Source organism: Sphaerodactylus townsendi, linkage group LG05 (assembly GCF_021028975.2).
Source record: "Sphaerodactylus townsendi isolate TG3544 linkage group LG05, MPM_Stown_v2.3, whole genome shotgun sequence".
Lineage (NCBI taxonomy): Eukaryota > Metazoa > Chordata > Lepidosauria > Squamata > Sphaerodactylidae > Sphaerodactylus > Sphaerodactylus townsendi.
The window spans coordinates 103,609,072-103,623,257 of record NC_059429.1 but is presented as its reverse complement, the minus strand read 5'-3'; the positions used below and the strand labels follow the sequence as shown (position 1 = coordinate 103,623,257).

Genomic DNA, 14,186 nt, shown 5'->3' with positions numbered 1-14,186 from the left:
ATACCGTTTCAATTTAATTATCCTGCTTCTGAAACGACTGCCTTGTGCTGAAATTACCCTCAACAAATGCCCCCAGCTTTATCGTTAGATGTCAAATAGCTTTCTCACCAAGCTTTTGTTCCTAATAATATTTAAACCTAGTCAAATCTCTGGATCTCCTTTCAAATGCATTCAAAACAGTCATGGCAGAAATGCCATCTTCCCTGCAGTGGTCTTTATAACTTTGTCCTAAGCATGCTTACTTGGAAACAAGTTTTTCTTATGGGGTTTACTTAAGTGTGTGTAGGCTTGTATCTTCTGTTTCTCTTTTTATTGCTCTGGCAGGAAGAAGCTAAATATGCACAACTCTGGAGGCAACCCCCCCCCCCTTAAAAGTAATGAAATAAATACCTATCTTATACTCTCCCTAACTGCCCCCTCACTACTGAAAACATACAAATGACTAATGAAATGGTTATTAAACAGATTTAATAAATTTCAAAGCATCCTTCTCTATTGCAGCCCTTCTCTATTGCAAACACTCCAGGATATTTCCCACCAGGAAGGTTCGACCTTGCTTCCACTGAAATCAAGGGTGGGCAAGAAATAGCCACATTTTTGTGGTCAGTGATAAGACTTTTTCTCTAGACACAGGCCTTGCCCATTTTGCTTTTCAGTACCCCTCAAAACTTTGGGGGTGCTTTCATGAAACTATTGCTTAAATATATTTATATACATCTATATACAGGTGTGTTCGCTTATGCTAATTACAAAAGAACCGCCCTAAAGGACAAAGTGAGCTACAAACTGCCATTCTCACTTTCCCAACTTGTTATCCGCGGAAGTGATGCGGGTGTGCCACAGTGTGGTCATGCCACTATAAAGAGAGGTGCAATCCCACAGACTGGTGTTAATGCTGTTACACAGCTGAGCCAGGGGAAAGCAAATCCTTTTCCCTGGACTAAAAGGCAGTAGCTAGTCAAACCGGATTGTTAAATTACTTTTAAAACAAACGAACACAAAAACAGTTCTACCAAGTTTGTAAATTTCTTTAGGACATGCAGATTAGTATCAATAGACTTTCTCTCTCCTTCTTCCTCTCTCTCTGACACACACACACACACAAATCCATCCAAATCAAATATTTCTGAAACATGTACCTTAAAGGTAGCCACATACTTTGTTTTGTCCCTGAGTCCGTGCTGCAAATTTTCAAGACTTAGATTTCAGCCTATCTTTTTAAGGTTGTAATTTCAACACTCTTCCTACCAATCATTCAGAACATTGCACAGCTAATCACAATTTACAATTGTTGAATTTTTAAAAAAATGTGTACATCTTCTCTGTGTCATAGCATATTTACAGATGTGCACACACACACATACACACAGAGAGAAATTATTATTTTTAAGCACCAACTTAACAGAGGAGGTTCCTGTATTGGTGCCTTTGGACACCCTTGGTTCAGACTGAACACTTAATAGAATTACTTGGATGGGAACATGTGATGGCTTTCCTGTATTAGTGGAAATAGCAAAACAACAGAGCCATTTTACATATCATGCCGGAAATTACAAAGTCGATGAGATGTTTACTTTGTCGTTGGATGTTTGTCATTTATTCTGAAAACAGGGAGATGTGTTTACATGAAGAAAGGGTAAGCCAGTGAAACCTCTATTCTTAGCACACTACCATAAGGTAAAAAGACGACTTTTAACCTGAATTTACAAGGGGGAAACTGAGACACAGGGCTATCTGAGAATCATAGCCTGAATGTGTAATTTTGGAACTCAAGCATCACATCCCTGCTTTCCCTTTCAGGGTCTAGTACATACTGATCCCAGAGTTCAAGAATCAAGTTCCATTTTTTGGATGTCCCCTCCCCCCTCCACATTTAACTAATGTTGGATTAAGCCTTAGATGAGAAAGGATAAAAAAGGGAAAGCATGAGTGATTCATTTATTTAGATTTCAGTGATGAAAGCAGCAAATCTGGAAACAGTGATACCACGCGAGTGATCCTCCACCAAATTGTTTGCTTTTTAAGGAATCTTTGCTTTCCCACCAGCGCTTTGCTTCACCTGCACCCTGTATCTAAATCCTACTTTCTACACCAGCCCAGTCTAGGCCAGTGATCCCCACTGTTGTGCCAGTGAGCACCAAGATTCCCACTGATGTGTTTCACAACAGTCATTTTCCCCTTCCCCAAAGCAAAGGACCCCTTCACGCTTTCTTTCCTCACACTGGAGAAGGAGGTGCTTAAGAAGAGCCACGAGTCTACAAGGAGCACTTGTTTGGAAACAGCTGCCTCTATCAAGGACATAATGCTTAATTTGGAACCTCTTAACATTTTGTGATTGGCCCATTGGCCAACTACTGGCATGGCCAACTACTTTAGAGACATGGAACAGCTGTATTCTGCAGGACATGACTCAAGAAAGAAGGGAATGGGGAGAAGAAAGGCCTCAGTCAGCTGGCTACAGCCCATCCTCTAGCTTCATTGCCAGAAGATACTCATTCTGACATAGATTTTCAGGTACCTCCCTCACTAATAACCATTTTTACCTCACAAAGTTCATTATCAGGTTAAGTAAAAGACTCACTGATAATAATAGAGCTGACCATCACACTTAATTTGCAAATTTAAATGAGAATCAGAGCACAGCATCTGTGAAATATCTTTCCCCCAAAATTCCAGCTTTGCAGTGATAGAAGACTGCAACTTATATAGACAGGAGTCTCATCATAATGACAATTTCCCTTCCTAAACTATCTAACAGATCACACCAGAAATCCCTAACATCTCTTCCTTCTCATTCATGTATTTTCTGGGATTTAAAACCAAAGAAATGACATCAAAAATGGCCCTAGGTACCAGAATGGGAAATCAAAACACAAGGCTTTCTGTCAGACTTTGAATACTAACATTTACAGGTTGATCAAAAGATGAAATCAATCACATTCAAAATTTAGTTTCTGATATTTTTAAGTGGCCAAATTTTCACACAAGAATATAAATATTTGAATAAGAACTTTCCCCTCTAACTTACTTCAGCTCTTCAAATATTGTTTTCATGAGCTCTTCTGGAGAAATCAAAGAGGCAAAAGGATATTTAAAACACTTCACCAAAGAGAAAGGTTAATCTCCGATGTTAATCCAATGCAAATAAAACCAATGCATTCTAGGAACACTGCCATGCTTGCACTGATTCAAATTAATTCCTGCCATCTGCACTGCTTTTCCTGTAAGCCACAGGAGAAGTATAAGATGTAATCAGTAAATACAATCATGCCAGTTACAGTTTGAGGTCAAGTTGCCCTCGAACCAAGATTAAATCAATTGCATTTGTCAATCACATCTTCTGGATCTCATCTGCCAGCATCCAGCTTAATGGGAAAGCGGTTGGGTGGGCACATATTGAAGCGCTAGTCTGGGGTTACCTTCAAGAAACAAATAATCAGAATTCTGACATGCGTTTCTCAGCTGCAGCTCCTGGTGATAACATGGAATCAGGGCCAAGGTGGAGACACAGAATGCCAGCACCTGAGATTCTACCCCATAGTTGCAAGAAGCCTTTCCGCAAGCTCTAACACAACTGTGTAATACTGGTGCCTTGTTGACAACTATTGCAGGCACAAAGACAACTAAATTGCTCCCGACCTACACAGGTGGCTCCCCCATCTGCAATCCATTTCATTAGAATGAGGAGGCAATCAGCAACAGCAACTGTCCCCATAAACAAGAAACGCAAGCTTGGGATGACAGCCTCCAGGTGGGACGTGGGGATCCCTTGGAATTACACTGCATTTCACCAGACTGCAGTTCAACTGGAGAAAAAGGATGCTTTGAAGGGTAGACTCTATGATATTTTTATCCTACTGAGGTCCCTGTCCTTTCCAGGCTCCATCCCCAAATCTCCATGTGCTTCCCAGTTCAGATGTGGCAACCCTACCTTCCCCCCACCCTCCACTGATGGCCAGGAGGGACCTTGCAACCCCAGGGTTTGTGTGTTTGTGTTCCAAATGCACATTTTGAAACACCATAATGGTCTACCATTCAAAGTAATAATCCCACTAAAAAATTTTAAGCGTTCAGGTGTACCTGAAGTAGTTTTTTGGATCCACCCAGTAGTGGGAAAACACTGATTCCAGTAAGCATTTTATTTTAGAAAACCAACCCAAATTGAGATAGCTAGGAAATTAAATCCAGAAGATCACAATATACAGTGAATTATAATTTTAGGAGCTGCTCCATCCCCTGTTTGTTAACAGGCAATATATATATATATATAAGTATATATAAAAATGCCAACCTGGCTTTTCAGGCTTGGTATATAAACATAGTCAAACCAAAGGTACTTTTCCGTGTTAAAAAAAAAGCATTTCCTTTTTATCACTCCCAAATTAAGCCTTGAAGGCTTACTAAAAAATTTAGTTTAACATTATCATTAAATCCCCAGTATAAACCAAATGCTTGTAATTGAGGTTTCATAGCAAAAATCAGATGAGGTGAATTAAGTACTATAGAAAATAGTGGAAATTCAGATTTCATCTATATTGGGCAACTGTTCAAGAATCAAAAGTTATCAAATATGAACACTCAGGTTACCTTGATTGGAGAGAGAAGGTAAACGCAATGAACAGTTAAAGAACTTATGTGAAAAAAAGTTGGCTTTTTCCTTCTCATTGTCACAGATGTGTCTCACATGGTATTGAGTAATAACTTTGCCCAGTAGAATTGCTGTGAAGCCAGGTGACTCCTGAAATGATTTTATCTGGGGGAGACACCTTCCAGGCTACAAAACAAACATGCTTGGTCCAATACACAGCCTGGAAATGCTAGACTCTTAAAGGTTTCTTTCAAAATGCAGACATGGGTTTTGCTCCCACCACCCTCTAAGATCTAGACCTCCACATCACCAACTTACAACTTTGTAACAGCTTCAAATCTCTCCTTCCTCCTTCACTTGTATTATTTACCTTCTACCCTTGTCTTAAGGCTCCCAGCCTCCTTCACTGTCTTTCAGTTTCACATCCATCACCCTATTGCCAACATACTTTACCACCTGTATAAATATGTGTAAGTCTTTTCTTTACTGAGGTCATTGACATTAGCACAAAAGCCAAAGCACGATAACATGAACAATTCCATTGGTGATGGGATGTTAAGTATTATATGGGATCTTTTACTACTGAATCTAGTGTTAGGGCAGGATCCAGCCAAAATTAAAAAACCTACTGAACCCCATGGGAGGAACTGAATCTCATGTTTAATGGTTTCCCATTGAAAACTGCTGCAACTGGTTTGGCAAGATCTGCGTGGTGATCCTCCCCACAAACTCGCTAAGTCATCAAAACAAAGGGCTTCATTTTTCAAACTTCTTTTTTGAAATTTCTTTTCACTTTACTTGTAGTCCTTTCCCTCTTTCAGTGTCAGAAAGCCTTTTCATTAGCGATTATTTCCCAAAACAACCTCATGGCAAATATATGAAAAAATGGGAATGTCTAATTTTATTTTTGTTCTTTTTTTTTCTTGTTTCACTTTTCTGTTTACAAATGTCCATAATAATTTCACCAGGATTTTCCCCATAGCCTTCTAAAAAGTATCAGATATTCCAATTGTATTTATTCTGCAAACATGGGATAAAACACTCGACCATTATGTTTTCTGCAAGAGGGTGGAACCAATGAACGATGCGGCAAAGAAACCTATGATGACCCTGCAATAAATCAGATTGAAGAGCCCAGTGCATGCATTTTGGAAAAATCATATGTGATTAAGGACGGCACTAAAACAAGCATAATGTTTCCACAACTGTGAACTCACAAAGAACCCATTAAACCACTGCTGATAAGTGCAGCTACTCAAAATGGACCTGCAAAGGTTCTCATTATATCACATGACACTTGGAACTGAAAACTTAGGTACAATCGCATTTCCATTGAAGTCCATGGGAAAACTCCCATGGCTTTCCATGAAACTGTCTTGCACCCCTATAACATTGCAAATGTGCCAAAATATATCATGCCCAGCAACCACGTCAACAGTGAGAAGAACAAATATACCATTCATACTATACGATTAATATTTGTAAGGGGTGGAAGTCAGTCACAAGATACATTTTGTTATGAAATTGGGACCTATTGGTCTAAGTTATAGTTTTGTGATCCAATTTGCACAAGAACCTGGTATCTCCATTTGTGACATCACAGTCTGTTTTCACTGTGAAGAATGTGATGTCATAAAGAAAGGCACTGATGTCACAGGCTCCCTGGTGCAACAACAAGGGACAAAAGAAAATCACAGGACCCCGTGGCCCCCTATGCTTCGTTTAAAAAACCAAAATGTGATATATTCACTGGAAGCACCAAATTAGTCTAACACTGGTAACCACTACAAGAGCCAGTGTATCAATTCAGGCTATCTAGGAACCAAGGAAAATACCCACCCAAAGAGAATTTTTCCCTTTTGGTAATCAATATAACATATACATTTCTTCAACACTTAAAAAAAACATTGCTTGGGGGTTCAAAATAGAGCTGAAGCCTTATTATTTAGTGGGACATGCTGGCTTTCTTGCACTTTCAGCTCCAGATCCAAATCCACATTCATAGGAGTATGGAGGACAGTGAGGAAGAATAAAACTGCAAAAGGAAAGGAAGTTATAGATCAGAAAATATATATTTTGTTGAACTACTATTGAATGGTGCCAATTCAGGAGAATGGAGGAGGTTCTCTCACAGGGGGATGGGTTTATTTCAGAAAATGGATGAAGACGACCCTCTTGGCTGAAGAAAGCTTTGTGGAAAAAAAACGGCAAAGCTGAGAGTTAAAAGGATAATGCCCCACGGTGTAGACTTCCTGAAGTAGCTTAATAGTTGTACTGGCGCTGGCATGGTTGGTAGACAAAGCTGCCTTGGTGTTTGGCCCGACGTGGGCGGCACTCTCTGGTGCAATTCTGCCGCTGCATTGCTTTCTGACTGAGCTTGTGCTTCTCCACCAGCTGCTTTGCCCGCTGAATCCGACGCACTTGGTTGACTTTCTCCAAGATGGCAGCCTTGCTGGCAAGAGAGTTGGAGTGGTGGGGAGCACGGTGTTGTAAATAGTGTTCAGGTACCTCGCTGCACAAAGAGAACCAAATGATATTCAGGGTCATTTAAGGACAAGACACACTGAGAGGACAAAAGATGCTCTGTATTCCCAACAAAAGTCTAGTTCACAGAACTCTATTTAAGCATTCTGTCTATAGATGCAATGGGGAAACATGAATCAGGATGCACACCTGTGACATTATGAATGTTATGGCTGCATGCACAGACAATTCATTCAATTTCTTTTTTCCCTTTCTCAAGATGTAAGAATTGCACAAATTGCCCATGTGTATTTTTTTTAACTGAAAACATTTATACCCACCATGTCCCCACAACATTTATACCCTTCATATCCCCACAACAAATAACTCACAATCACACAATATAATCCACAGTGGCTTGCCATGAAAAGGAAATCAATAACCCTTCGTATATCTTCAGTTTAAAAAAGCCCACTGAGATAGCTGTCTTCTACTTCTGAAAGCCATTGATGAAAGCATCTTCGTCCCCTCTTCTGGAAGACCATTCTAGAAGGTTAAGGCTATGAATGAGCAGGCCTGAATTCAGGACAAGAATCCCTTCAACTAAAGACTGTGTCACTGTAGGTATGGTAGAAACATAGAAATGTTCATCCTGTTTTCAGAGGGTGAGTGGATGAACAGGGCCAGGGAATATCAATAAAGGCTTCTGTTTTCCAGTATCACAAAGAAGAGCATCTTCAGCCATTTTTCTGGCTGCTTCCCTACATATATATGTTAAAAGAAGAAATTTCACATTATAGCTGGGTTTATGAGGCTCACAACACCCTTCTGAGAGCCATGCTGTGTTACAAAAGGCCTATATAATGGCACTCCTGAGTAGGAATGAACATGTAACCAGGATATGGGCCACCACACTTGATGACTGCACACAGGGAAGAAATGAGCAACTTCAGTTTCCCAGTGCACATAAATGCTGTTGCTGCTCGAAACAGGAGGCCCTTCCTCTAACCTCTGCAAAAGTATCCACTGTAATGGTGAGTTTTGTATGAATTGTAACAGTACATGTGTTAATAGGCATCTACTGAACACAGGACCTATATCACTACTGCAAAAAGGCACAACTTTCCCCCTCAGTTCTCACAACCCACAGTTCTCACAACTATTATAGTCCTGGTTGACTTGGGTGCCCTGGCCTACCAGATCACATCTGATCTCTGAAGCTAAGCAAGCAGACCACTAAGGAAGTCAAGGTAAAGACCAACAATAGAAAATCACCTCTGAACACCAGTTGCCTTGAAAACCCTTTGGGATCACCATGCATTTTCTGCAACTTGACAGCCCTTTCCACCACTGCCAACCCAAAAATGACAAGAATACTTAGGAGTAAAAGAGAGTCTTCTGATGTTGATGGGGCTAGATCCTGCCTTGCTTACGTATTTTCTCCCTCCAGTTTCCCACTGGCAATTTTTGCTTTCATTCTTACCGGCACCTTATGCAAATACAATGAAAAGTGCAATGAGGGTGTGTGTGTGTGTGTGTGTGTGTGTCAATGTAGGGCATATGTACAAAACTCAGGAACTCAAATACAATCATCAAAATATATGCAGCAACTCCTCTGGGAATGAGAGGGATGTAACTGTCTGCAAACTATTTGGACAACTATGCTGAACCCTCCGCAGAGTTTTGAACTTACCCCTCATGGATGTGCTCCTCAGGACTCTCGCTCTCCATGACGATGCTGCTGCTGGTGACGTAAACGGACATACTGGGATGTTCTATCAGGAGGTCTTCCATTGGGTTGCTCTCCATGTTGACAGGATCAGGACCTTCTGCAGTAAAACAGGGGGGAGGGGTAACAAACCAACTCTCGTCCATCAAGCAGGGGTCAGGCTGAGAGGGCATGGACCTGCTGACACAGTCACTGAGGGAGTGGGGCGAAGACGTGGTAGGTGGAGGGGACCCATGGCGGCAATGAGAAGTGCAAACGGAATCCTTCTCACCTACCCACCGCTCTTTGCTAGAGGCTGAAGCATAACTATCTAATGAGAGACAACAGGAGTCCCCGCCCACACAGAATGGGAGCAGCCAGAACAAAACCAAACAAAAATCCAAACAAAAGGAAACGTCATAGTTCACAGCCATGCAAAGGGTGTGCAAGGCAATGCAGGGCGCAGGAAAAATCAAAGAAAAGTGGCACACACATTCAGTATACAATGGATGGGAAGGAAGGGGTGAGGGAGGGAGAAGAGAAAGGGGGCATTATTAGTATAAACGACACCCCAAAAGGCATTATTATACTTCATCCCAAAACCTTCCCTGAAGAGTCAGGGATGGCCTAAGATGGTTTGCCACCCAAAGCAGCGACACCTTGCAATAGCCAATGAGAGAGCCTTGGGATCGTGTGCCAGTGCAGTTGTGCACGGTGTGAGCTTTGCTCCCCAGTGTCCTTTGCAATGCCACCAGGCTTCCTGGACTGCCGCTCTAAGACTGCATGCTGCTTCATCGATGCACCTAGAAAGTCATCACCTTAAAGACTGCTTAGGCTGTCTGCACTCAACCCAGCCTTGTGAAGTGTGAACCCACCATGCCAAAGGAAAAAGGGGAAAAAACCAAAACAGATGCAAAGCAAGGTAGCTCTCCCACATGAGTTATCCAAGCACCAAAGGACCAGGAGTCACAAAAGCATCTCCGCTGGTAACCGCAAGGCCAACTCTCCCAGAAGGCAGAAGGAAGGAGAAACCAACCAGCATGTGCTCATTTATTTGAATACAGGCATATCTATCATGACAGTGAGTAAAACAAAGCTTTTGAAAGGAGGAAATAAAAATCGGCAGAAGAAAAATGGGTGTATGAAAAGGAAATGAGCAAAACACTCCATCTGTTCGGCTCCAGCTGCTCAGGTGATACAGCAGGGGACTTTCCCTGGCAGGACACTCCTTTGACCCCATCCAAACTGGCCTAAATCTCCAACACTATAGAACAGAAACACTCCCCTTACACATTCAAACTGCACCTCTACATATATTTTTGCATCCCCAAGTCTTTTTGAAACTTTCATACTGGCCCTACTCTGGTTCATTCATTAATAACCATACTGGTCACACGAACAAGCAAAATTATCCTAAGGACAGTCATTTAGAGCCTATCGTGTTTTTTTTTTTAATGGACAGGAATAAAAAAACCTAAAAAATTCTTGAGACGTGTCAATTTATTATTATTGCTGTGGTTGTTATTAGCCACAAAGGAAGATAATATTTTTCCACTGATCCAGTTAGCAAAAAATCTCAGCCCAACAATTTATCAAATTATAATAAGAATGAGCATTATTAGTAATTTATCTATCATATCATTTTTTTCCACCATCCCATATGGCCTTAATGTTTCATTGTTCATGAACAGAAAAGAACTAAGACCGTGACTTCAGGGAAGATGGGGACCAGCACTGAGCACAGATAACAGTGTTCCAGATCTTTGAAGTCAGAATTCATTCAAGTTTAGTGAAGCAGACAAGGGTGCAACTAAAATGGTCTCCCCCCACCCCCTACCCACCACCCCACAGATCTCTAAAGAAGATGAAGACAAAACAATCTGGTAGTCAAAACGTGGTTCTAGGAAAGATCAGGTAATAACATCGGATCTTTGGATGGAGAAATTTAGCTGAAAAGTGGCCACAGCAACTGCTGACGTGAGGACAGTCTTATTTGAAGAAATGCAGCTGGTTTCTTTGTTGTCACTCCTATTATGAGATCCTTTGAGGAAGCAGAAGAGGGTGACCTCCCAAACATGGCTCCCTCAATGTGCACCATACCCACAGCGCACCTCTGCTAATTGCACCAGGCAAGCGGATATAATTGGTATTATGATGTGCATCTTCAGAATAAACAAGCAACCTACACTCCTTCAAAGAAACACAGTCCCTGTTAGGTACTAACATCTGGATGAAATGCTGACTTTTACTCTCATCTTTATTTTAGCATTTCTCAGGCTGGGATCCAAGGACTTTGGAAGGTCTGTAAGGGAGGTCTCAGGCCTATCCAGCTAATGTGAAAACAAAGCCCTCTCAGATTTCTCATAATGGGGGCAGGAATTCTCTGCCTCTGGAGGAAGGGGACGGAATGGTTTTCCCTCTCATTTGAAGAGTTGGGTCATGTGCAGTCATCACTGGCCAGACACCTATCACTTCAGAGCATCAGCCAGGCACATGCTGATTGGCTGATGGGAGCCAATAGCCCAACCCCAAGAAGTCTAATACATTGTCATCATTGTTACTTCAAGTGTAAAACTGGGTTTCATTCTATTTTCCAATGCAAAATGTTTTCCATAGAAGAGTCTGTTGTGTCCACCGACAAAGATAGCCAATTGCAGTTTTCAGCTGAATTTTAGCTGCTTTAGCATTTTGTGTAATGCTGGTCATTTTCTGTTTCTCTGAGCATCTCTGAAAGTTTTTAGACCCTATAGAACTTACTACCACTGTGATCTGACTGTGTGTCCCTTGCATAGAAATGTTTTCCTAAATTGGTTTTTACAGAGTAGTCGATGTGGCTTGTACTATAGAGGATGGTGCCTCCATAAGGTATGCTTGTCGTGCATTTGAAAGTGGGGTGTCTGGAGCATGTATTGATGACAGTGTGGGGTTGAAGGGGGGCTTGATGGTCTACAAAAATCAAAATGGGGGTCCCCGGGTTGCTAAGTTGGAGAACTAGTAGACTGATGACCATTTGGAGCAGAGTTCATTTACTCCCTGAGGGATATAAAATGTGTGGGTTCCCTTAATCATAATAAATTATCGGCTTTCCTCAGTCCACAGAGAAGGTGGCCATGGTTAAGTGGTAGATGAGGGACCAAATCTCTCACCTCCCACCTCCACTGTCTGCTGGTTCCCAGGCCATCAGTGGAAGAAATTGTGGGGGAAATGACATTGCGAGTGCCTTCTGGTTGCATAATTGTGACGCCACATATTACTGCTAGAGCACTGTGGTGATGTGTGACATCACCCTCAAGGCTGGCAATCCTAGTGCTTGCTATGCAGTTAAAATGGCAAGATAGCAGGTGATGTGAAAGGCTTCCTCCTGAGACCTTAGAGGGTTGCTACAAGTCTCACTGAGATGGAGCAAGGATTTGATTCACAAGACAGCTTCATGTATTCATGTAAGCCTGGCACATTCCGATAACTTGGGCGATGCCATTTTTTGGCAGGCCTCTAGGGACAGTATTGTGAAGCAGCAGCTAGGCAAAGAAAAATGGCCAAAGATGTGTGCTATGAACAGACTCTGTCCCAAATCACTGTAAACTTGGGTAGTCTTTAGGGGTCCAGGGAATGTGCTCTGCAGCTCTGGATTATTTTTCACTAGTTTATCAGAACAAATAACCACACAAAAATCCAGCACTGAGCAGGCATACATGCAACCTTCATCTTCCTAGGCTTAAATGTAACTTGCAAAGCAGATAAGCCCCAGCAGGTCATGCAGATTGTGAAGAAGAGCCTATAGCTCAGTGACAGACCGATGCAGGATTGACCTGAGGGTTTCTGTAATCATGGGCCACTGGCTTTGCCCTCCCCTGCACCAGAGGAAAGCCAGCCCACTGAAACTACCTTCACTTGGGCTGAGGTTTGCCATGGCATGCCTGCTACCGATCCTAGACTCAGTTAAAGGGGAAGGACTTGCCCACTGCCAGGATGGACTGGTGTGGCATGCCACAGGATCATGCCTCCAGATCTCACCCCAGACCAAGTAATGGGGGAAGGCCCCACCTGCTGCCTAGGTGTCTCAGTGTAATGGTACCCACCTGTAGCCGATATCGCAACACTGTGGGAGGGGACAGACTAGCGCTCTAGGCAATTGCATACATATAACTAGGGGACAGGCTGGCTCACTAAGTACACAAGGTCTTGGTTTCAGTCCCTGGCATCTCTGGATAAAACCTCTCAAATAGCTGTTTTAGGAAGGACATGCTGCCTTTGGAATATTGGACCAATGTTCTGACATTGCACATCTGTTATCAGGGCCAGATTCAATCCAATTATTTTTTGTTTGTTTTTGCTGGCAAGCCAAAGCTGACTTGTGGCGATCCGGTAGGGTTTTCATGGCAACAGACATTGGGATGTGATTTGCAATTCCCTGCCTCCAGGTCACAACCCTGATATTCCTTGAAGGTCTCATCCAAATACTAGCCAGGATCAGGGTGAGTGACTGGCCCAGGGTCATTTAGTAAGCCTCCATGGCACGAGTCGGGATTTGAACCTGGGTTTCCCAGGTCCTAGTCTGACGTCTTAATCGCTACAATACACTGACCTTCTAATCTGATGTAGAAAAAGAAAAATCAGTGGGTTGGGTACAGACTAACATTTCCATGGGTGAAGGGATTTCCATCCACAGAGAGCAACTCCCCCACATTCCCTCTCCTATGGCAGCCTGAAATAACCCAACAAAATTCTCTTTCTGATGAGTGTGTTCTTTGCCTTGAATGCTGCCGCTAGTCAAAGTATCCTGAGCAATGTATTGCCGAAGCAATGTATTATCCTGAGCAAGATCGATGATCTGACTTGGAATAAAGTGGTTTCATATGTCTCTGTTCTCTAGTAGTAACCACCTTCCTTCCTCATAGGCATTTAACTGTTTTGGAGTGTGTCATCTAAATATATCTCTTAGGACATGTATGTCCTGCTGGTGTTATCAAAGGAGTGGCAGAACATAATGTTCTAGTTCAAACAGGAACAGTGGATGATTTCACAAGAACACTGATCTCAAATGCTCTCAGTGTAATGCCACTATGCTCAGTCCACCCTTAAACGCAGATAGACTAAGCACAGCACAGCAAAGAGATATTATCCATCAAATGGCCTACATAAAATGTCCACAAAACCTTTGAACTGGTTCAGGCAAGGAACTAGCTGCATATCAGAGCTATATATTTGGTTAAGATACTTAAATACTGAAACCCTTCAGAAATATATTATTTGAATCTTATGAACAAGTTTCAACAAGTTTCAAGCTAGGCAGTCTCTTCCATGAAGCATGATTCCTCTTCTGTTAACACTTCCATTGGCCCAAGGCCCATGAAAAACCAACGGTCGGGCATAAATGGATCTTTCAGTAGAAGAGGCAGAACCTATCTAGGACACGTGGAACTCATT

The 14,186-nt window shown here is 42.2% G+C and overlaps 1 protein-coding gene across 3 annotated transcripts in view; it reads right to left on the bottom strand.

Moving 5' to 3' along the window:
• Positions 1-1,574: 1,574 nt before the first annotated feature.
• Positions 1,575-14,186, bottom strand: part of TP53INP2 (tumor protein p53 inducible nuclear protein 2) — a 46,571-nt gene continuing 33,959 nt past the window's right edge. Inside the window, exons 3-4 of one of the 3 annotated variants that reach the window (XM_048497071.1) lie at positions 8,745-9,090; positions 1,575-7,100 (exon numbers count right to left, since the gene is read on the bottom strand). In XM_048497071.1, coding sequence (XP_048353028.1) covers positions 6,851-7,100; positions 8,745-9,090 — 596 coding nt within the window. In that variant the 3' untranslated portion in view covers positions 1,575-6,850. The remainder of the gene's footprint in view (positions 7,101-8,744; positions 9,091-14,186) is intronic. The other 2 variants (XM_048497073.1, XM_048497072.1) reach the window with 2 other exon arrangements.